The sequence below is a fragment of the Protopterus annectens genome, chromosome 7.part0 (genome assembly GCF_019279795.1).
Source record: "Protopterus annectens isolate FY-2018-M chromosome 7.part0, PAN1.0, whole genome shotgun sequence".
Taxonomy (NCBI): Eukaryota; Metazoa; Chordata; order Ceratodontiformes; family Protopteridae; genus Protopterus; species Protopterus annectens.
The window spans coordinates 1208571240-1208597441 of record NC_056739.1 but is presented as its reverse complement, the minus strand read 5'-3'; the positions used below and the strand labels follow the sequence as shown (position 1 = coordinate 1208597441).

Sequence of the window (26202 nt, the reverse complement as noted above, 5' to 3'; positions counted from 1 at the left end):
AATATTTTCTTATGACATGTGTAATAGCACACTCAGTGGCCGGCCCTTTGTACTATTGTTTATTTCTAGTGAATTGTGAAGACTGTTTTATTTATATATTCCATTTATTTGCAGTGCTTTATTGACTGGGCTGATTCAAGCCATTTTGTAATGAAGGCCTGGGCAGACAAGCTCTAGGCTGTAGAATACCCTGTGACAAGTCTTCTGATTATACACAGGTACATATGAAATATGATAAAATACACATAGTTTGAAACAGAACATTAACATGGAAATAATACCAAATAGGGAGAATACACAGGTTTCATTAATACATCCAGTTTCTATTTTCTGAAGTAGCTTTTTATATGTTTCTAGTGGTTCCTATCACTGCCCACAATAACCAGTTATTGATCTAAGTAAGAACTGCATCACTGTGTGATCCTTTTTTAACCAGATAGCTATAACAGCATTTGATTAAAGAAAATATGGTGCATTGACAAGGCATAACCTACCAAAAATGATCTGATTAACAAATGTTAAATAACATTATTAATGGAATAAATGTTTATTGTATATCACTAGCAACTAATATAAAAGTCAGTTGCATTCCTTGAGGTAATTTACACACTGTTATAAAGTTGTGTACAACCTGTATTGCTAATAAGTATGCTAAATCTTAATGATAGCTATTCAGCAAATCATATGAAGCAGTCCTATCTCTATTTACATACTCTCAACTAACAAGTAGGATAAGAATATTAACATCTAAATAAATCATGTTGTCATTGATACTTTTGTTAATATCATGAAATAAGGAATGTCAGGACAGTTAAAGTATATTTAACTATGGATACTTAAAATATATATATACTTAAACAACTACTAATTATGCTTCATCGTAATGGTGATATTTTTAGTTTTCATTGTGCCCAGAAAGTTGCAAAGCAATGTATAAGGAAAGAGCAATGTCATTTTCCTGCAAATGTAAGAGATCTTTTAAGTATGACTTAAGGTCTAATTAGTACATATATTCTGAAATGAAGTCCATGTTCCTTAAGATGTTCTGAAAATGAAAACGGTGTTGTGGGATTTTTGTGATTCCCATCTTCATACAGTGGGTCTCCATCCAGAGCGAAACCTTAAAAGCTTTGAGATGTGCAATTCATTCATGCCAAGACAGATTCTCATCATGTCCTTTTCCAAGTCAAACAGCAGATGACCATCGATCTGTTCCTTCCGGAAGTTGTCTGTATACTTTTCCATGTTCAGTAAGATCAAGCAATCGCATAGCCCCTCAGTATCAAGAGTGTGCAAATCTTCTGGAATATCATTCACATTAGTCAGTTTCTTTGGAATCTTTTCTGGATGGTCTGGTAGTTTGGGTACTTTAATGGCAGGCTTTTTTATAGGCAGAGGTGGTAGATCATAGCTGACTGCTGAAGAAACAGGCAGCTGACTGCAGTATTCATCTAGGCTGACAGGTATGTCATACTTTTGTTGAGTTAGATCGAGGTAGAGGGGCTCAACATCTGAGTACAAATTTCCATGTTGTTCTATGTCTTTTCTGTCTAGTAGGGTAATATCTGTGAAGTTAAAAATACAGCATAGTGATAACATTACTTTTGTTTAAAGCACTATGAACTAGTAAGTAAACATGTTGCTTTACTAAATCTAGGACATATATATTGATCTAATGCAGATTAGTTAATGGGATAAACATGGTTATACTTGTTGTATAATGAAGCAGAGATATCTATTGCTAGATGAGCATATGTGTTCGAAATTTATACTTTCACCTGATGATAAAAATTGCAGTTTTGAGAGTACATTTAAGGTCAGCAAGCTCAAGCATTTTATATATTATAAAATGTTTTTGTAAACAAAAATATAATATACTAATATATACTACACTAAGATGTACAATCAGAAAGTTATACAATATGCAGATGACTCCACATTAATATGCTCCGCTACCTCTTCACCTGAACTCCACTCCCTCACCCAAAAAGTATTTAACTTAGTTGAAAACTGGTTCTTACAGCGCTGTCTCCTCCTGAATCCCAGAAAGACAAAATTACTGCTCTTCACCCCCACACAAAAGTCCTCCCCAATAGACTTTACAGTTATATCCAGTAATGGCACTGTCATATCTCCAGACCCAACCACCAAACTCTTAGGTGTAACAATAGACCACAATCTTAACTTTGACGCACATATCAACACTACTATAAAATCAGTTAATAGAAAACTAGGCTCCCTCTACAGGATTAAATCCTTCCTTACACCAATAGTTAAAACTACTATTGACCATACCCATCTTATCTCTACCCTCCTCTATGCCTCACCCATCTATACCAATCTATCAAAAAAACAACCTCAACAAACTGGCAACCTCCTACAATAACATTGCAAGATTTGCTACTGGTTCCTCATTTAGAACCCACCACTGTCAAAACCTAAAGCAACGAGGATACCTGGACCTACATAATCAGCTTCTATTTCATCAACTTATTATTGCCCACAGATCCTTTATCATCCCAGTAATACTCCGATACTTACTAGCCTTCTCACCCCCTACAACAATCTTACAACCCTTCGCTCAGCAAATAAAGTACTAGTAACCATACTTAAATCCAAAAACAAGGCTGGGGATTCACTGTTCTCCAACACCGTGGGAAAAACCTGGAATCTGCTTCCCAGTGAACTCTCATCCCTTTCTTCTATACTACTTTTCAAAAAGCAACTTAAAGAAGACCTCAAACTCCACTGGCTATGCCCATGTAGTTACCCAGACTAATAATCCCCTCCGGCTATGACCTCAAACTCCACTGGCTATGCCCATGTACTTACCCAGACTAATAATCCCCTCCGGCTATGACCTCAAAATCCACTGGCTATGCCCATGTAGTTACCCAGACTAATAATCCCCTCCGGCTATGACCTCAAACTCCACTGGCTATGCCCATGTAGTTACCCAGACTAATAATCCCCTTCGGCTATGACCTCAAACTCCACTGGCTATGCCCATGTAGTTACCCAGACTAATAATCCCCTCCGGCTATGACCTCAAACTCCACTGGCTATGCCCATGTAGTTACCCAGAGTAATAGTCCCCTCCGGCTATGACCTCAAACTCCACTGGCTATGCCCATGTAGTTACCCAGACTAATAATCCCCTCCGGCTATGACCTCAAAATCCACTGGCTATGCCCATGTAGTTACCCAGACTAATAATCCCCTCCGGCTATGACCTCAAAATCCACTGGCTATGCCCATGTAGTTACCCAGACTAATAATCCCCTCCGGCTATGACCTCAAAATCCACTGGCTATGCCCATGTACTTACCCAGACTAATAGTCCCCTCCGACTATGACCTCAAAATCCACTGGCTATGCCCATGTAGTTACCCAGACTAATAATCTCCTCCGGCTATGACCTCAAACTCCACTGGCTATGCCCATGTAGTTACCCAGACTAATAATCCCCTCCGGCTATGACTTCAAAATCCACTGGCTATGCCGTGTAGTTACCCAGACTAATAATCCCCTCTGGCTATGACCTCAAAATCCACTGGCTATGCCCATGTAGTTACCCAGACTAATAATCCCCTCCAGCTATGACCTCAAATCCACTGGCTATGCCCATGTACTTACCCAGACTAATAATCCCCTCCGGCTATGACCTCAGAATCCACTGGCTATGCCCATGTAGTTACCCAGACTAATAATCCCCACCGGCTATGACTTCAAAATCCACTGGCTATGCCCATGTAGTTACCAAGACTTATAATCCCCTCCAGCTAGGTCTACTGTCTACTTATCTCACTATTGCTATTTTATGTCAAACTCTTTCTTCAACCTTAGAGAGTAGGACCTGTTAAGCTAATTAAAGTCTGTAAAAATCATACTCTTTCATAGGAACCGCTATAGACTACGTACTTCTATAGTAAACTTCTTGACTGTATGAACTTGTTTCCACCTGATATATACCAATATTTGCTTTTCTGACTCTTTCTTTTAAAAATATGCTCCATTATAATTTTTGCTATGGCGCTATATAACAATTGTATTCTAGTCTGTATAATTACTGTACCTGAAGTTGCTATTATTATTCTTTTTGTGGAGCTTATCTCCCTGGGCCGCTACTGAAAATGGACATATATCCAGTTGGACTAGCCAGGTCAACAAATGTAAAATAAAATAAATACAAATAAATTATTATGGAACAGTTTTAAAGAAATCAGTACAGAAAAATGTCTATGAAACTTTAAATAAACATTTCTCTTCAACACATTGTTTCAAATGTTATAAAACAGAAATCATTATCTTACAATGTCATCAGTTGTACTTAGTTTATATAACATTTTCACAAATAATATATAACATATGTTAGTTTATAATATTTGAAAAACTCATTCTAAAAGCACCGCATCAGGATGTTTATCACACACTAATAGCCATATCTTAGTTTATTTTCACTCTGTGCTGAGACTACTGTAGATGATTCATATAGAAAGGAGCCTGCATAACCCTATGCACTACCTTGTACTGTTTATGTGTAATGTTACATTTCCAGGAGTTCAGAACCCAGTGTGCCACAAAACCCACACTTAACTCAGTGAAATCTGTGGACCTAATTACTAATAACACAACTATAAGAGATGAATGCCTACTTATGACAGGTAAATAATTTTATCATAATACACAAGTCAAGCAAACGTCTACTGCTTTCAGACTCATACCTAAGTCTGTTCAATGCATACAAGTTTAGCACATAAATATGTTTTGTACTAGTGGAAGGATGGCACTGCTCAGATAAATAAAGTCCTAAAACTTTCACTTGTGATACATTCTACAAGAGGTGGGGAGGGGGTCACCTTACCATGGTAGATTCTTTGTCATCAAGATTAGGGGCCATGTGTTACTGTGTGTGTATGTGTGTGCATGCTGATCACTCATTCTACCATCCCAGCAGCACCTAATAGCTCCCTGATTCAGTTTTGTTACTAGGTTCTCATTAGCATAATCCGATGCCTTGCTTCTGAACCATAGATCAGCGATTTGCACAGAATGTTTACGAAAGATAAAAGTACAGAAGTCCCCAAGAGCTGACCTTTGAGCTTCGTGGCTGCTAATTGTTATTCTTAGACAGCATGGTGGCTTATTGCTTAGTATTTTGGTTCAGAGTTCAGGCCTGACCTATGATTATTGTATTTGAGGATGGAGTTCTGTTCATTCTGAATCAATTTTCTTTGTGTTCTTCATTCTTCCCTCACTTGTGATTAATTGGCTACTGTAAACTATCCATTAGTACTGCATTTGCCTTTGCTTTTGTGGCTCAGCCTCTAATTGCGAAAGACCTGTAAACAAGTCCATGTACCCAACTAAAAATAAATTAATTAAAATTAAAATCTTTGTGGCACTTCAGTGCTCATGGATTTTCACAACTGCCAGATTATTGCAACACTGGCAAATGTTTGCTCTCTTGGTACTATTCCTGGCATCACTGACTTCTACTGTAGTTTGCAGGCTAAATGGAGAGATAATGCTCTATCAGGAGTTCATTGAAATTGTAGAAATCATAGAAAGTACAAGGCAACTGGCCTAGGAGGCCAGTACCCACCCTAGGCATTACACCCCTTTTCAAGAAGGAAAAGGCTAGTCATACTAGGGTGACTTTATGAATGTCCATCCAGTTACGTAGCCCTCTTTTGAAGGAATCACACTGCCTAATTTGGAGATGGAGTTTGTTTTGGAGAAGAAGTAAATGCTGTGTGACAAATCTCTGTCTGTCTACCTTGTTTTGTTTATTTGTTTAAGTAGATTTAGGTCTCTGATTCTAGTATTTAGAGGGCTATTTGATTTATAAAGCTGTACAAGGCCTTGTACTTCCAGATGTCTTATACCCAATAAACTAGACACATATCAACATTAAGGAGTCTATAGGATGCCAAATACAGGAACAGAGCTTCCAGATTCTCCTGATAGCTCATTTTTTTAAGTATTTGATCCTTTTAGTTAGGAACCTGTATGGTCTTTCCAATTGCTTAATGTGTCTATTGAGATACATCCTAAAGGGTTCACTGTATTTTATAATAGGCTTAATCAGTGTGGAATACAAGGAGGTAAGGATTTATTTTAATCTTAAAAAAATACCTTTTGCATTGAGATGCATAAGGTAAAAGGACTTTCTAACCACTGTTGTAACATGATAGTCAGACAAGAGGGAACTATCTACCCATGTTGCAAGATCTCTCATAGCATTTTCATTTTGAAGTGAGCTGTTGTCTATACTATAAGCAGAAGGGTTGGATCATTTACCAAATGCAACAATATTGCACTTTTGGAATTTCATTTGATTCTGTTTTTAGTACACTATGTATTAATACATGTAAGCTAATTTTAGAGTGTCAATTTTTTTTTGGGGGGGCAGGGGGGGCTTGAGGATGACATTCAGTTTACAATCATCTGCAAACTTGGTTAACCAGAGATACTCATTTGTGACTTGGAGATCACAGAAGGAGATGCTGAATAGTATCGGTGAAGTATTGGTGAAGCTTACTAATTAAATATTTTTGGGTTATCACCAACTTACATATGCATTTTTGCTAGCTTCTCATGTGCTTAGGTAGTCGCTACTAAAGGTACATCCTAGTGCGACATTGCCCTGCATATTCTTGCTTTGCCTAAGTGTAAACTAGACTGTTAATATTTTCTTTTTTGTATTCATTAAATGACTGCTACTTATATGGTAAATGCCTATTTTGAAAGTCCGACTGTCCTAAGATGCTTTTGAACTGTATTCCGTCTTGGTTTAAATGTTCTGCAGTATACTAATTAATGTTTTTGTAACACGCCAACCTCCACGTGCATGTGTTATCTCCACATGCGCCTGGCTAGTCGCTGTTGTAGGGTGCACTAAATTCTAATACTGTCTTGCCTATTGTGGTAATGCTTTATAAATAACTGCTTCATTTATACTCACGTACTGCATTAAGAGAACGCTGACTAGTGGTAGGGCCTACTGATAGAACTGAGTATCTAAGACGACATTGTACTTTTTTAAAATTGTTTGATGGTTGTGCCTAGTTGTAAACCCGTCTGTGTAATTAGGTTGGTAGTAGTTTAAACGTGCGTTACCCATTTTGGTAGAATCTACTGGTAAATTGGGTGTTTGAGATGCTTTTTGCGCTACTTTAAATGTACTATGCTAATGCCAACCCCCTTATCTGCCTACCACCACTACTAGGAGATAAGGTGTTTATTTCTTACTACACAGCTATTAATTCTCTCTCAACTTTTTCTCCTGTCTCCAGTTGTTTTGCCCTGCATTCCCATTGGGACCTCGCCTGGGTGGACACATACACCCAACTAAAGTAATCAAACTCATCTATTTTTTGCTCAAGCAAATATAACTACTCTGCTGCCTCAACCCCTTTCTGGAAAATTGAACCAGGAGTCTCCCAGAAGAAATTAAGGAAGTATGTGCATCTGCTGCTACTTAAACTTCTGTATTTTTTAACCCCTGCTTGGTATCTCAGTACGCTATCTCCCTGCCAGGAAAGCCAGCAGCCTAAACCCCTCTTATTTCTGCCTCTCTGATCTCACTCTCATCTAACTCCCTGAGTTACACTAGCTCCCTTCTCATTTCAGTCCAATTTAGTCCATAGACTGCCCTAGTGGGCTTAGTGCACTTCAGCATTTGTCCACTAGATGGCATCCCCTCCCCACTGTTATTGATTTAAATTCACTCATTTCTTGTATTTTCTCAGCTTTTACATTCATTTCTCACTTTCTCTCCTACAACTTATAGCCCACTCTACCTATTATATCCAGATCCCCTCTACTTACCCTGCTACAACTTACTCTCCTGCAAACTATGCTCCACTGATTGGCTCTCGATCTTCTCCTGGTTTCTTCCCGCTCCGTTCGCCCTTCGGGCTCACTCCGCTCCCCTACCCTGCCCCCAAATACCACCCGCCCCTAGCACCTCTAGCTATATCCCTCTTGTAACCACACCCACTTCCTCTCTACACCTATCAGTCTCCAACACTCTAGATACACCCTCTATCACCCAATTTTCTTCTTGTAACCACACCCACTTCTATTCTATACTATCAGACTCCAATTCTAAAATTTCTCACCCAGATAATTGGTCTCCTTTCTCCCTCTAATACCCACTCCCAAAACCTCACCCCCTCCAAACCTACTTAACTCTATACTCCCCCACTGCTAATCAGGCTTTTACCAGTGTATCCTTGTAAAATAATCTTTTATATACATATAAAATACAATTACAACATTATACCACTAAACAACCTTATTCAACATGCTCTTAAAACCTTCATCCATCTCCATTTTACTACTACTACTTCTTAAACTTTCCTATCTTTACTACCTCACCCAACCCAGTACTTCCTACCATTCACAATTCTATCATGTAACTAACCATCTTAATTCCCCTCTCTCACATTCACACTCATCTATTTCTCCCCATCTATATCCTATAAAAAAACACCTAGCTTTCTCATACAAATTGTTCACCTCTCAGAAATACTCTATCCCCATAGCAACCAAAAACCCCTTTCACCATCACAACAGAACCCAATCCTTTTATTAAACTGCTCAATTACCTCTCTAACCCAATCCTTCATCTGATTACCAGTCTTTTATCAGGTGATATCCATCACAACCCAGGCCCCTCCACCTCAACCACTATACACAAGCCTATATTACTTACTTCTTTAAACTCCCAAAGTATAGTCAACAAAGTCACAGCCCTCCATGCCTGGCTCATGCATAATAAACCTGACATCCTATCTATCTCAGAAACATGGTTAAAACCCTATATAAAAGACTCTGAAATAATTCCACCTAACTATTCTATCATTAGAAAAGACAGGTCCCACAAAAAAGCAGAGGTGTAGCTCTCCTATATTCATCCTCCTTGTTAGTTACTCCCTACAACAAACCTATTCCACACTTTAACAACGCTGAATTACTCCTCACTCTCCTTCAAGTAAACAAGCACAAACACATATGTCTAGCATCCCTCTACATCCCCCCAGGGGATAATATTTCCACACTTGAAGATATCCTCTCCTGGCTCTCCAATAACATCAGCAATGAAACCATAATCTTAGGAGATGTAAATATTAACTGGGCCTCCATTCAGTCTCCAACAAACTCCCTTAACATCAACCTCTATAATTTTTCCCAGCTAATCAACTCTGTAACACGTCCTTCAAAAAAACCTCTCTTGTGGCAGTATTCTAGATTGGATTCTAGTCTCACATCCCCACTATTTTTCTGACAGTGGCACTCTTCCCGACCCTCTAAGTGATCATATGCCCATCTTCACTCACTGACTCCCCTGTATCCCATATCGCACCCATAATTATATTACTACCCGCAACCACAAAAACTTTAACCCAACAACCATTTCAAACTCTCTAAAAGCAATTAACTGGAATTATCTAAAGACATTATCCTTAGGTAATGCAGTTGCCCACTTCAGCTCAACATTCTTAAAACTACTAGACTCCCAAGCCCCTTTGAGGACAAAGAGAATAAAAACTAATTCTGCCCCCTGGCTACCCAAAAACACGTTAGCAACCATGCGCCATAGAGATAAAGCCTGGGCACTCTATCAGAAAAACAAGACCCCTCGACACCACATTGAATACAAAACACTTCGAAATAAAGTAAAGAAGCTTATTATCTCTGATAGACAAAATTACTTCTTTACACTCCAAAACAATAATAAAACAAACCCTCAGAAATTCTGGAAAGGTATCTCTACCCTCCTTAACCCCAGCAAACCACACACCCCTACCCCAGACCCAAATGCCCCAGATTTAGACTTAGCTACTCAATTTAACTCCTTTTTCATTGAATCTATTGGCAAATTAACCTCCTCATTCCCTAGTTCCACCTGATTATCTAATCCACCTCCACCCTCCCCTGCCAACAATCCACCCTGCACTGCTGCTCCTTCCTCATTCCCATCTACTAACTCTCTATCCTCCACCTCTTCTCCTACTCTAACTTCCACATCATCCTTACCACCCTCTAATACTCCCTCTCCCCACCCACCTCTATTCTCATTAAAACCTATACCCACTTCTACTATAAAGAAACTCCTTCAGAAATTGAAGCCATGCATTAACGCACCTGATAACATCCCTTCTTACTTTCTAAGCATAGCTGCTGAAGCAATTGCCTATCCCATAAGCATTCTAATCAACCGCTCCATCCAAGAATGTACAGTACCCCAAATCTGGAAACAAGCCTTTATCATACCTCTGCATAAAGGTGGCAACAATTGTAATGTCAACAACTTCCGACCCATTGCTATCCTGTCCCTCATTTCTAAACTTCTAGAAAAGTGTGTCCAACTTCAACTCTTACCACATCTCTTAGATAATAACCTTCTAACTCCTACACAACATGGATTTAGGCCAAATCATAGCACCATGACAGCCCTCCTCTCCTATCTTGAAACTGTAAATAAAGCTCGTGACTCTGGCCAAATTGTTTCTACCCTACTACTTGACCTCTCTAAGGCCTTTGACACTATCTCACACAGCCTGCTCTTAACTAAACTCTCAAAACTTAACCTATCTTCCTCCTCTTTGAACTGGTTCTCCAGCTACTTATCTAATAGATACCAAGCTGTAAAATGGAAAAAGGCAACCTCCTCTTTTCTTAGTACCCCCACCGGAGTTCCTCAAGGCTCCATACTAGGTCCCCTTCTTTTCAATATATTTATAAATGATTTCCGCAAATCTATTCCATTCTCAAATATCATCCAATATGCAGATGATTCTACCATTATCTGCTCTGCCACATCTACCCCTATGCTCCTAAAGCTTACACAAGAAGCTTTTTTAATCACTGAGCAATGGATGAAAATAAACCACCTAGCACTCAATGCTTCCAAAACTAAACTAATGGTATTTACCCCCTCTAAAGTTACTCCTTTCGATATAAACACATTCTTGATTACTAGTCAAAATAACTAATTTCTGGAACTAGTGTCAGAAACCAAGTTACTTGGTGTCCAAATTGACAACCAGCTTAATTTCAACTCTCATCTACAATTAAATATCAAAAAAACCCATCAAAAACTAGGTATGCTCTACCGACAAAATCAGTACCTTACAAGCACCTCTAAAATCACTCTCTCTTCTTCCTTTCTTATCCCCTCCCTTCTCTATGGTGCACCACTCCTAACTAATCTTCAGTCCTCTCTAAAAAAACAACTTTCCTCTTGCTACAACAAAATCGCCAAGTTTGCTAACAGCCATAGGTCCTCCACCCACCACTGTTCCTCTCTCCAAAAACTTAATTGGCTAGAACTACCCAATCATCTCAGCTATACTCAGCTAACTCTTGCCCATAAGCTCATTTTCAACCCCTCTCTCTGTCCCTCCCTGTCTTCTGCCTTTAAGATTCACCTACCTGATAGAGTTTTAAGGTCAAACAATCAAAACCTATTAGAAGTGCACAAACCAACTCGTCCCCCAGGCAAAAACTTACTATCCTATAACCTAGTACGTCTTTGGAACTCACTACCACCATCCATTCACACCACCTCTAACCATTATATGTTCAAAAAATCTCTTCACATACATCTAATGTCCCACTGGGAATGCTCTTGCTCCCACCCCTCTTAACTAATAATGGCAATTTTCTTCCTTTCACTCTCATGTTACTCCAGCAATTTTTCCTTATAAATTCCCCATAACTCACATTATTTTTTCCCATGGTATCTGCAAAGACTGTATTTGACTGCACCTTGTAAAGCTTATGCTCCTTACACAATAACTACTATGTATCATTATGCAATATTACTTTTCACAGCCTAAAACACCTCAAATTTTCATCACTAGACTGTATTGTTTGAAATGTTTCCTGAATTTTGAAATGAAATGCTTGTATCTTTTTATATTTGTATAATTATCATTAGTAATCTATTGTATGTACCTAGTTTGTTTGTTTTTGGAGCTTTTCTCCCCAGGACTCCATTGAAAACGGGTTCATTTTGGCCCAATGGACTATCCTGGTAAACCAACTGCAAATAAATAAAATAAAATAAATAGAGATCCCAAATCAGATCCCTGGGAACTCCTCTGGTACCTTAGTGCTTTCTGAAGAAGCACTTTCTATTCTTGCTGTTTGGGTCCTGCTTTCAACTAATTTGCAGTCCATCTAACTGCATAGAGGTCAGTTTGGAATGCATTTAGTTTGTTTATTATGTTGACATGAGGTGTTGTACCAAATGCCTTGGTAGGATCAAGGTGCATTTTAAGTCTTCCACTTGAAGACATTTAGCCAGTTCATCAGACAGGATCTACACTTGACAAATCCATACTACTAGACGTTACGTCTGAAAAGATTTTTGATATCAGCATGATATCAGCATTTATCAGACCAGTTATGGTATTTTCCATTGTTCTGCATATGCTACTCATCAGACAGATGGGTCTGTAATTTCTGGGGTCAGTGTTTGGGCCACCGTTGGAAGTCGCATAACCACAGCTGCAGGGGAAAAGCCAGTTGCTAAGCTCAGGTTGAATAGATTAAGGAGTGTGTCTGCCAGCACTTGTTTATTGCTGTTTATTAGGCATTCAGGTATATTCTTCTTTCGTTACATCCAGGTATATTATCAGGAGTCACAGAGGATGTATTTTTTGTTTTAGAAAGTACTTTTAATAAATGATCTTTGGTGATACATGGGGGTCAGAGACCTTCAGGGATATGTAGGGTTTGTATAGTTGTCCCAAAGTAAAGTTTGTACTGAATTTGTTTGCTAGTATGTTGCCAATATTCATTGGATCTAAGTGGGTGTTTCCATTTTGAATGAGCTATGGGAAATGTTTATAGTCATTCCTTATCTTTCTGATGTTTGTTTTCTGTTTTAAACTTCTTTCTTCTTTACTGCTCATCTGTGGAGCAGATAAACTGTCGAGGGCTGGTCTTTACTGGGAGAATGTAACTCAATTAAGGGAAAAGAGGTAAATTAGTTTATTGTATGGAAAAAACGGTAATATAGAGGATTGTCTAGGTTTGTTGATGCTGTAAACTGTGTTGTTTGTTATCTCAGTTCATTTGAGGATTGATATTAGGTGGGACACTTCCTTATCTGTTATATCAGGTAAGCAGCTTTATCTTGTTCGAAGTTTCGTTGAGTTTATATTACCTGTTAGGGAGTAAAATTTTGGTTAAGTAATCGTTCAGTGATTTGTGTCATTAAAACAAGATATTTTGTAAATAAAGAATCAAATTCTGAGTCCATGTTGTAGAGTAAGATCTTCTCTATTTTTGGCAGTACTCAGCAGATGAGAGCTCCTCCAAGGTTTCTAAGTTACAATGGCTAAACAGAGTGTATTTACATGATCTGGATTGGGGCATGCCCAGGCATGTCCATACTCCATTTAGCATGTAGGTTGGATTTTCTTTGTGATATCATCGAGGGCATGGTTAAGGCAGGGTCACTGTTGATCCTTACAAGTTTTTAATTACATGATTAGTTTATAATACAATAATCATTAAAAAACAATGTTTCTTGAAAAGTGTTAAAAATTAAGGTTAAAAAATAAATGTTGATTAGAATAGACCTTTTATGGGGAAGCAAGGGTGGTGTCGTTATGTCTTTTTGTGTAATGAACTAAAGAAGTAAGATTAAATAAATTTATCATAAATGTCTTGTCAGTTCTAAGCAGCAGATTTGTGCAAAGTTTTTGAAAACACAAATTAAATGTTATCCTGATAATACGACCTTAATCTACAGCAATGACTCAGAATTTGATTCTTCATTTACAAAAAAATGTTGTTTCAATGACACAAATCACTAAGTGATTACTTAACCAAAACTTTATTCCCTAACAGGTAATATCAACTCAATGAAACTTCAAACAAGATAAAAGCTTGGACCCGATATGACAAACAAGGAAGTGCCTCACTTGATAGCAACCCACAAATGAACTGAGAAAACTGAGATAACAGACAACGCAGTTTACAGCATCGACAACCCTGGAAATCCTCTATGTAACTTTTTTTCTGTACAATAAACTAATTTACCTGTTTTTCCTTAGACAGGTTACATTCTCCCACAGCAGACCAACTCCCAGCCATTTATTCAGTCCACTGATGAGGGGCAATGAAGAAAGAAGTTTAAAATGGAAAACAAACATAAACCAGAAAGCTGCACATGCTTATCTAGTTTTGTTTTTATTTTATAGGCTCATTCCTCCATATTCCAAGGGGAGAGACAGCTCTGCAGCTGATGAACACATTCTGGGCTACGTGAGAACACCGAATTCATTTATCTTCCGGGTGTAACTAAAGAAGTATTTGTAGTTGTCTTTAGCTTCTGATGCTTGTCTGAGTTCATGGCATTGCTTTGTTTCCTTATGGAATTTTCTGGTTCTTTTAATAACTTCTTGACGCTATGCTTGATTTGAGGCAGTTTAGCTTTGCTGTATATTTTACATTTTTTTCTTTTACCTTTTGGTTTATTTATGCTTGTGGATCACCATGCTGATTTGCTCTTAAATTTCTCATTTTGTTTTGATCGTCAGGACAGCTAAGCTAATACATTTATCTAGGTGAGAATAGAATGTGTTTGCATAAGCACTTGTCACATTATCATCTTGGATAATACAACTTTATGTGAATTTGGAGATCAGTGTAGAATTGTAGAACATTTGAACATTTAAATTTCTTGAATTCAGAGGTATTTGCATCTGAAAATATAAAGATTTTGATAGACAAAGTTACCAGTTTGTGATTGGACTTAACGGGTGAAGGGAATACCATGGGAATATTACATATAGATGCTATGTTTGTAAGGAGCAGATCAAGAATATTTTGTTGTCTATTGGATTCTTTGAAAATATGGTCCAAATAATTCTTGGTTATGAAATCTAAGAAGTTTTGGACATATCCAACATTTGAGGTGTAAGTTTCCCAATTAATCATTGGGTAACTCAAGTCTCCAAACATGATGGCTTTTCTGTTTATAGAAAGTTCGTCCAGATATATAGGAATCTGACATGGTTTTCGGGGGACATAGAGGTGGTCCAGTAGCAAGATATGACCTGATAATTGATCCAATTTAGTCTGATTTGGCTCTCAATAAGTCCTATTTTTGGGTCTCTCGAACTCTGCCTACAGTAATGTGGTCCATGATAAATATGGATACACCATAACCCAGCCCTTGGAGCTAGAAACAATAAACTCTGCAACAAAGATATATTGCAGTTCCCTGTTCAATAACAAAAGTGCATCTCTGATGTGTCATGCTGCCCAGGGTGGATATAATATTATTTAGAAACACACAATTCATATCAGTTGCATTATATAGTCGTTGCATAATCTAAGGGCAGGTTAGACACTGTGAAGGAGAAAGAAGACCACAAATGTGTCTGAGAAACACAACTCGACTCTTATTTATATAGGTGTAACATACAGGCTTTTAGAACATTTTCTGAAGATGGTATGTGTCCACAGATCACAACAGCAGGAATACATTTGCAATGAATACATGTGCCTACAGCATTATCACAGTGTTTACCAGTTAGATGATATATGCTGAGCATTTGTGGGGCAATTGTCAATGTTCCAGTATATTCTGAAATGCTTTTCAGGTGTTAATAAGGCTGCATATGTGATGCTGAGTCATCAGAAAATTGTCTGTTCATATAAGCCTTGATTCCTCTATTGCCATCGACACAATTTGCAGTGTAGTGGCTGCAAAAGGTATGGGCGCAGGACACTTAAAGGTAACTGCAGTGGAAAACAAACAGCACTGTAGTACAGAGCATGATACATACTAGTAGAAGGACATGCCTAAACAAGAAGGTGAAGTAACAACAGTCTTAAAGAGACATGATAATACTTTTGCAAATGGGTACACTTCTTGGTATGCCCATTTGTAAAACATTGTACCACAATGTCACAGAAGTACTTTAACCAACTCATAAAAGAGATACCAGATGCTGTAATCTGAGCAGCTTTACCTACACATATCTATGTGGTTAACCTTAGTGAAGGAGTGTCGAACATCCTATCCTGAAGGCACTCATTTGCATGATGGAGACTAAACCACTACTTCTCACCGCCCCAACATGGGACACGTTAAACGGTATGCCTGCTATTATTGACATGTTCTTCTAGGTTATATTTCTACTGATGATTGGAGCTATGACAAGACTCCAGGTTGTGGAATCACACAGAGAGAGATTAGAACACTTCAAAGCCTTGTGCACTTATTCATAGGTAAGTACTAAGCCAGCTGCCTTTAAAGACCATTTTAAGCCTAGCCAGTTTCCCTTCAAAGGTGAGAATCAAATCCTGTACTCTGTGTTTGTGAGGTAAATGCTTTAACCATTAAGCCAACCCTGTATATGTCATGACTTATTTGGGATTTCTTGTTACATTATTTTGAGTTCACAGGTAGGCTACTTAAAAGTGTATTATTTCTGTCACAGTTTTATTTCACAGACTGCTGCTGTAATACATACTGTTGTATGTGAGCTGAAATAAAAAAGAAATGCTTTGATTCAAAAGAGATGTAGGAATGTATGTGCTACAATAATTCTTAGGAGATATAGAAAGGAATCATAGATTACCAGCCTAGCTATGTGACCTTCGCTACCAAGTATGTGTAAATATAGGTGAAGTTATTTAGAAAGATCCTTAACAAGACCACAAAGCAATATATATGGCAGAATTAGAACAAGACAACATGATGCTTCCTAGATATTACCAGGGCTAGTAAATTTATTTATTCTCAATAGTTTATTTTCAGACTCATAACAGAGTGTACAAGCAAAAGTTAGAACATCAAACAATATTATACAAACACTATAGGAGCACAGTAGCAATAAAATATTTACAAAATAAGTAGTCTTTGACAAGCTATGTTGTGATACAATCTTGCTTCAATTTATTTACAATATATAGAGTGGCAGTATTTACAGTATAGGCAAGATATATAGGAGGAAGACGAGAGAATGAATAATATATTGAAAGTTAGGATGAGATAGGCTGTAATAATGGAGAGAAGAGGTGATACAGAGAGTGTAGCAGAGGTCATGAGGTCACGGGAGACAAGAGGGCATTAGGTCCTAGAAGAAACCTATTCTTAGGCATTGTAAAGTGCTTGCATGTGTTAGAAAGGTCTGCATGGAGAATGATAGCAGCTGTTCTAATGGAAGACAGCCTGTTATTGCAGTGACTGTACTGCAGTGAGGTACAGCATGTGGCAGCAGAGAACACTGTAAAGAACTATTAGCACAGATAGGCATAGCAGGCTACATAGTGCACACATGACTTCTTAACCTAAGAACAGGCACAGATGAGCATGGTAGTGCTGACTGTGGCCAATAATGTACTATGTTATGGCAACCATTCAGAGATGATCATGCTAAATTACCTCAGTAGCAAAATCACTATGCTATGAGGCCTGCTTTATAAAAAACAGTTACCATATTATGGGCAACTCTATTACGACAAGCAATGTATAAAATGTAATACAGTGATGTCTGTATCCTATCCACCTTCCTGGCCTGTATAGGTGTGGTAATGATGATTAACAGCATGTCAGTTCAGTGCACTGCATAAACTGGATGTGTGCAAGTGTGCATCAGTTTTATTCCTGTTTTTCCTGATGTGGCTCATGGTTGTCGATGAGAAATTGCCTCTTTGACAATTATGCAATGTATTGCATCTGCCTTTGTCTCACACAGGGTACTGCTGCAGGTTGTTCTTAAAATGACTCCTCCCTCTACTCCTCACCTGACACTGTCACACACCTGTCTGTCAGCAAGTTGATGTTTCCACTCTGTAACTGTTTTTCACACCATTTTGTGTAGAATGGCATAGACCACAAATATCTGGCTGCCAATCTGAGGTGCACCACGAGATGTGAACAAGCAGTGGAAGTAAGCCTTCAGAAGTCTGAACATGTGTTCAATAACATTCCATGTTTGTGACAGTTCAGTGTTGTATGTCATCTCCACCAAGGTCTGGAACCTACAGATGGGGTCAGCAGCCATGGTTCCAAGGCATATTCGGCATCATCTGCAACACACAACCATTATATGTGGCCCAATGCCAACTACCATGGGAAAAGCATATCCATGACTCCGTGGTTGGAAAACTGTGCACCTACCAAGTAGGTGATCTTGAATAAAGTTACCTCACATGAGCTGGTATAGGTTGCAACTATGACAGATGTGGGAATTATGAATAATGCACAGACACATTATATATAATTACCCTACACATTGCATATCACCTGACAGTTAATATAATGGAGTATCTTTTAGCTGCTATACCAGGTGCTGTGTCGATATGAATAAGAAGCTGACTACTAATAAGATTATGCTAGTCTGTGCACTATTGGAGATTATACTTGAAAATAATATTGTAGCTTTTCAGGATCAATTTTTTCTACAGGAGATTGGCGTGGCTATGGGCACTTCGTGTGCAAATAGCTACGCCAATCTATCACTAGTACGATGGGAAGAACAATATGTTTTGTCAGATGTTAACCCATTTTTTGGCTACATTCTCTGGTACGTCCGTTTCGTGGATGATGTTTTTGTCTTGTGGAAAGGGCATGGTGAAAATATCAGTAATTTCATTGATTACCTGCATAGTACTACAGACTTTTTGAAGTTTACTTTTACTTTTTCTGATACATGTGTTGATTTCTTGGATGTGAGTGTCACCCTTACTGATTTAAAGCAGATAAGAACCAGTATTTATCACAAACCTACAAGAACCAATGCCTGTCTGCACAGGTCAAGCATGCACCCGAGACACATACCTAGAAATGTCCTCAAAGGACAAGTCTATAGAACCCTACACCTACATAATAATGATGAAGAGGCAGTAGTTGCTTTAAATAAGTTACAAGACGAATTTCAAACAAGAGGCTATTCTAGCTCAGAAATCACTAGAGTGATAGCAGATGCATGGAAATTGAGATCTACAAGATGTAAACCATACATGAGCTCTTATAGTGCTGATACAAGTATACCTTATGATACAAGTATTGATAGAAATAAGTTTAGAATAGTTTTTAGATTTGCAAGTGACATCAATAAGTATACGGAAATTATTAAAAGAATTGGCACTTATTACATGAAATACCAGGTCTGGTTTCCACAGTTGGTGACACCCCAAACTTCAGTTTTAGAAATAATGTGTCTTTAAAGCAGCAGCTCTGTAATAGAGAACATCAGTCTTTTAGAAAAAATCTTTCAAACAGACAGGGCACCTTCCCGTGCAGGAATTGTGCTGCTTGTCAGCATGTCTACACTAAAAATGAGTACATTCATCCTGTGAAATGTTTTAAACTTTATACGAAGAATTATTATGATTGTAAAAGTGTCGATGTTGTTTATTTTTGTTTTTGCCAAGCATGCCATGCCTGTTATGTAGGCAAAACAAATAGGAGCTTTAAAGAAAGAATGTTAGAACATATAAGGGACATACGGAACCAGAAGCAATCAAATGCTCTAGCTAATCATGTCCTGAATACAGACAGTAGCCATTGTTTTAAATTTTTAATCTTACAACAAATAGTAAGGACAAACAGAGGTGGTGACATAGAAAACCACACTGAAGAATTAGACCAACAATGGATCACTAAATTACAAGCAGATAGATATCCTGGTTTGAATGGCTGCACCTCATTAGTTCCTTACCTTAAGGCCAGGCGCCTTAAACACTAAAACATGAGTTTTTTATATATATATATTTTTTTTCATTGTACTATTATGGTTATATGTGTGTGTATATGTATATATATATATATATATATATATATATATATATATATATATATATTTTTTTTTTTAATAACCATCAGGGATGACACCCCCCCCTTTTTTAAATATTAATATTTTTTAAAAATTTTAATATTATTGTTTTTAAATATTATTGTTTTTAAATATTATTGTGTGTAAATACACACCTTTCTATATATTTTATGCATTTTTCTTATGGATATTGATATATGTTCTTATGTTAGTGGAGTAATATCTCTTTAAATTGTGATGTCATACTAATTGTCCTAGTATTTAACCAAGCATCAGTTGTAGTGATGTGGTCTGATGAAGCAACATTAAGTTGTGAAAGCGCTTACTGTGTGTCTTCTGCAATAAAGTACAGTGACTGATTTCCAGTGTGTAACTTTGGTGCCTTAATTTACTTTTGCTGTTGTTGTGTGTTTTGGGCACCTCAGTGTACCTGCAGCCGTTTGGTTTTTGCATCTTCAGCTGTGTGGAGAAGATTGGGCCTTGATGGCACTGTGGATTCACTGAATGCCACCAGCATCTCAAGGAAATGGACTATGTCATAGAATGCCTACACAGTGTTGGGTCTTTCCTCTGCTGTCCATTGAAACCAAATATACTCTTCCAACATGCTGCAGCATTGTCTCAAGGAACTGGTGTAGGACAAATTCATAGGTTCTTAGGTTCATACTTAAATACTAGGCTAGCTGCCCTTGAGGTCCATTTTATGCCTAGCCAATTTCCCCGTTTTGCGCTTAAATTAACCTATCCCATTCGGTTAGAGATTGATCTTACCCATCCCATGCTTGATAGTTATATATTACCCCTGACGAGAATAACTGAGATCATACCAAAGATAATTTGAGGGGACAAATGCATGGGATAAAGGATTTAGGAGTTGCCACTGTCCATTAGTAGTACAGGGGCAGCCTGGGCTAAATTTTCTGTTTCCTATCCATAGATCTAAGTTGAGCTTGAATATGGACAGGGACAAACTTTGTTTTATGTGGATAGGGAGTCTATTCTAGAGCAGTGGTATTCCCTGTGAGATATACCTGTCCCTCTAAACCATACTATTGATACTGCATAAGAGATTTATATCCCTAGACTGAGTATTTCTGTTGCAATTTGACTTGTTGATGTGCAGTAAATCCATCGTCCTACTCCTCTACCTCAGAGTCAATTCCTTTTGGCTCCAGTCACTAGGAAGACACCCTCCACAACCGTTAGTGTTTTGAGCCCTTTTTTGGTGAGGGGGTGTTCCTTCAGGACTGGCTTTCTCCCCCTTTTATAGGTTCATAGGTAAGTATGAGGCTAACTGCCCTTGTGTGCCATTTTGAGCCTAGCCATTTTCCCTTTTGTGCTCAAAATAACCTATCCCATTCAATTATAGATTGGCCTTATCCATCTTATGGTCAATAATTGTATATTATCCCTTTTGAGAATAACTGGGATCATATCATAGATAATTTGAGGGGACCCGTGCATCGGATAAAGCATTTAGGAGCTTCATCTGTCCATTTGTAGTACAAGCTGAAGTCCTGGGGTAAATGTTCTGTTTCCCATCCATAGATCTAATTTGCACTTGAAAATGGACAGGGATGAACTTTGTTTTATGAGGATAGACAGTCTGTTCCTGAACATTGGTATCCTATGCAAGTACACTCATTCAAACAATTCAGTTGATGTTGCAGAAGAGGTTTGCCTTGCTGATGTGCAGTAAATCCATCAGTAATGGGTCAGAGGATGCCATGTATGCCAGACATAGGTCACCTCTTAGCACGTCTGTAGGATGCAGAATATAGTGATAGGGCTTTGATTCTGTCAATGTGGCCTTGTATCCTTTTAGTACAGTATCTCTGTGAGTGTTCCATCTGTTGTCAGTCTGGACAGATACTTGCCAAAAGGGGGCATTATATTCAATGACTAGCCTAATAAAGGCTGAGTAAAGGGGGATAATGACATCCATAGATCTAGACACAATCCCTTTGTTTATAAGATATACAATATAGAAGGACTTTCTTACAACAATGGATATATGTTGGTCAAGTTTGATCACTGTCCACATAAGTTCTCAAATCCCAAACAAATGGGTCAACTCTCAGTAGAGTATTGTTACTATGACAGTTCCCTGGGCTAGATGACTTCCTAAAGGATACAATAATGCATTTTTTGACATTAGTTTCAGTCCATGATTTGGCACCAGTAATTTATTTGGGACAAAACTTCCTGCAGGATGGCAAAGTCATTTGAGGATTCAATGACAGCTCCTAGCTTGCAGTCATCTGCAAACTTAGTCACCTAGAGCTCTTTGATATTTGATTTTACTTCAGAAAAGTAGATGCTAAACAGAAGAGGCCCCGGCATAGAATCCTGGGGGAGTCTACTGGTGACTGGTCCCTTTGTGGTGGTAACCTCCCCTATTTTGATTTCCTACATCCTATCTGTAAGACAGTTGGCAGTCCAGTAGGTAATTCAGGTGTTTATTCCCAGTTTATAGCTTTTCTACTATGCCTGAGTGGGAATTGTGTCAGAGTTTTGACCAGGTCAAGGTATGTGGTGTATACTGTTTTGCGTTCATCCATCACTTCACAAGACTGACACGTGTGAAATTTCCAGTGTATCTCCTGTCAGTTGGTGAAAGGTCCCTGTGGCAAGGATGGCTAATAACATACAAACCTTTGAGTCTACAAGAATAGACATTCAACCCATCTCCGTTGAGTCCATGTGAGAGTGGCTACTAATTCCCATATGGCATCTGTATCTACAATGTAACAGCTGATGATGTCCTGGTTGTAAAGGTGTTTGCATATGAATGCTGGTGGACACAACACATAGGTTGATGATGCACAACATCGCAGACAACACATAGGTTGATGATGCACAACATCGCAGACAACACATAGGTTGATGATGCACAACATCGCAGACAACACATAGGTTGATGATGCACAACATCGCAGACAACACATAGGTTGATGATGCACAACATCGCAGACAACACATGCTGCCTAGCTAATACTAACACTACTCCTTGCATCATAATGTAAGTGTAGACCCTGTACTTTCACAAATCCTGATGATTAGAAGAGCCGATTACATCCCTCCATGCTAAATCTATATGTTTCTGAATATCTCTACCACGTTTGTTTTATCATTTGCATACATGATGGCTCTCATTAGCATGTTGCCATTCATTAGCATACCATACATACCAATCTATTTCTGCCCTATTGTGGTCACGCTGCTTATGTTTATGAATCAGCCCTATCCCTGTGTGTTGCTACAGTCTCTACAGGAGTTGGCCTTAGATATTGTGGGGCCCAGTTTGTACCATATTGGTGGAGCCCCTCATCTGCCCCCCCCCCCCCCATCTACCACCATAACCTTCCCTACATGCTACTAGATTTAAGATTATCTCAAATTAGGCAGCAGGAATATATGCTGCTTCAGCATAGTAAAAATAAAACAATATGTTTATTTATTGGCTTATATTTTTTCATAAGGCATGTTAAAGCATGACTAAACTACTGAACTCCTGGATTACATCCAGATTCAACATAAACTCTAGTTCCTCTCTCACAGTCTGCTTAACTCACTCATGCACTTAATAAAGGGTATGTTTGAGGGCCACTGAGACCCTATGATTACACTGTGCTTTATCAGATTAGTACACCCTGGATTTTCAGTAAGCATGTTCTCATACTCCTGTAGTCCTGCCCAGATCTCCAGAACCGGAGTATGTGTCACCACCCCCACACATTTCTTTCTTTTTCCCTCCATTTACTTCTTCATAGTAACACTATATGACAAAATATTATGACAGTGTAAAGGTATTCTTCTTACTGACTGAATTCTTGTATCATAACTTCTTATGACTGTGATTGTTTATGCTACACATTATCCTGACATACCTCTTTGTATGCCTGCTCTTATATTACCAATATTACGTTGATAGTGATTAAAGTTTATTGTTTCTTTGGTTGTATTTCCGCTATGCTGAATATGAAGATGGTCTAGGGAGATCAATGCTCTGCTTTGGTTAACAAACTTTAAATAAATAAAAAAATATATTTTCTGCTCCACAGACTCCTGCTTCTTTGGAGGTGCTGCTGTCGGCAACAGGAAGACCATGCTTCTACGAAGCAGGCTTATTTTTATACATGAAACCTGCTAAAACCTTCTGATTCATCTCAGACCCAGCTCTCACCTCCCATGTCCAATGACATTTGAAGCCAGGAAGTACCGGACAAATTGAGGTTACACTTAGTGGTTGTGGGAAAACTTGGGGGCGGGGAGTGGGGTGGGCAAAACTAACATGAAAATGTTCTCAGCTCTGTTATTCATTCTCATTTCATATTTCCATATTACCCAGTTCTTCCTTCATAGGATTCTTCCAGCTTGTCACCTGCACTTGCTCTGAATGGTTGGAGTTCCTTTCCCAGATAATTCTCACACCTTGTTACAGTCATTGTGTTTTCACAAAACCACATACAGCAGTTGAACTTACTTAGAATGCTCAGTAATAAGAATAAGAACATCTGCTTTCTCCTAAGTTGTAGGAAGAATAAGCAAATTTCATGCAGTTTGTTCAGCTTTTTATAACACAATTCCCCTGAGAATTCCTCCTCAGTCCAGAATAACCATTTTCTACCTTGAAGTTTTTGCTTGCCCTCTAGTTTGTATGTGACGTTGAATCTGTGATACTCCTGCAATACCTTGGACTCAAACTATCCTGTTACTGTTTTCACACGTTCGGCCAAGTGAATAGCTTTTCAATCCACCTGTGCCAGTAACCACTCAGCACGCACACCTCATGTTTTACTCCCCTGAGATTATTTTTATGTCATCCCTGATTGCAGCGAGCATTGCTCTGGCATACTTTTGAATTGGTAACATTCTGTAACAAGTGTTTGTGATCAGAAGTTACCTCTCATCCCTGTATCCATTATTATTTATTTGTTATTATTATTATTATTATTACTATTTTGTTTATGCTTACTAATGTTTGTTTTCATTCTGTCTGAGACTGACTATTCCACAGTTATCATAAGCCTCACATCTGTAACAGAAGCAAAAAGCAGAATACCTCTGTCGGTATGCAAACCGAGGCTGGTCTTATTATCTTCGGAGACAGTAAGTAGAGTGATATACAAAAAAACAAATGTTTAATCAGGCCAGTTTTAGGAAGAAAACTCTGTTGATCCATGAGAACAGCATCTGACTTCTATGTGAAGATGAGCAGCTAACACACCAAGCCACAGAAAAGATGTGAAGCTGCAGTTACTAATACTACTGGGCTATCCCCTAGTAGAACACATGCAGGAAATTCACTCTAGTAACAAGAGTAACCTCTATGGAAGGAAGACTACCAGTTTAAAAATGCTTTGATCTTTATTGTAGTATCTCTTAAGCAATATCTGGGCCACATAATGGTCCTGACATAACCTAGTTCAGGGCCCCCTGAGGGATCCAGGCCCTATTAGGCCAAATAATTTAAAAAAATAATGTGAGCTAATTGTGAACACCCAGATAGTCTAAACACAGCTCCCATGAGCAACAATAACAGCAAAGATGTATAATTCACATGCTTTGCCTACTTTCATGATAATGCTAACAGCTCACCCAGAGAACATCATCAAAAGCATCCTTTTCACATGAAAAAATGTTGTTTTAGTTATACAACAAATACATACTGACTGTTAAAGTTGGAGATAATAAGAAAAGATGTGTATACACAAGCCCCCCCCCCCCACATGCAAATAAGAGTTGCATTGCTTAATACTATTAACAGTTTTAAGTGTTTGAGTTTGACACACCCTCCTTTTACCTCTGTCTTTCCACCAATCTTTAACTGGAGCAACGCCTTGTGGCTGATTTCAGTCAGGTAATATTAATCTTTTGGTGGTAAGATCTGCAGTGTTAATGGTTATGTCCTTATTGGTGGACATGTTTCTATTACTTTCAGAAAGGAACATTTTCTTTGCCCTGTGCAATACTTTACTCAGTGTTCTGCCAAAATATATTGCGCTTCAAACATCACAATAACATATTTTATATTTCATTCCAACAAGTTTAGGTGTAGCAGCATTCCCATCAACAAAGTATCAAAGCCCTGAGCTACCCACATTTATACCAGCATTATGGATCATACATAATTTTCTTTCTGTGAATTTTTATAGTGTAACAGAAGTTTTAAAAGTACTGGTCTGTATAGCTTGGCTGCAACAGAATTTTAGTTTTGTAATTCATATCCATCTTTTTCCAATGTTATGAGATACTTTTCTTAAACTGTTATGGCATTTTAATACTCTAATGGGCAGTTTAAAAATGTATTTAGTGAACTGACTGGAAAGGTTATCTGCATAGGTCCTTGATAAAAAATAAATACATAGAAAAAAATGTA

General features: G+C 38.2%; 1 protein-coding gene across 2 annotated transcripts in view; it reads right to left on the bottom strand.

Moving 5' to 3' along the window:
- Positions 1 to 523: 523 nt before the first annotated feature.
- Positions 524 to 26202, bottom strand: part of LOC122806973 — a 362457-nt gene continuing 336778 nt past the window's right edge. For both annotated transcript variants that reach the window (XM_044077830.1, XM_044077831.1), the window contains one exon: positions 524 to 1565. In XM_044077830.1, the coding sequence (XP_043933765.1) occupies positions 1090 to 1565 (476 nt within the window). In that variant the 3' untranslated portion in view covers positions 524 to 1089. The remainder of the gene's footprint in view (positions 1566 to 26202) is intronic.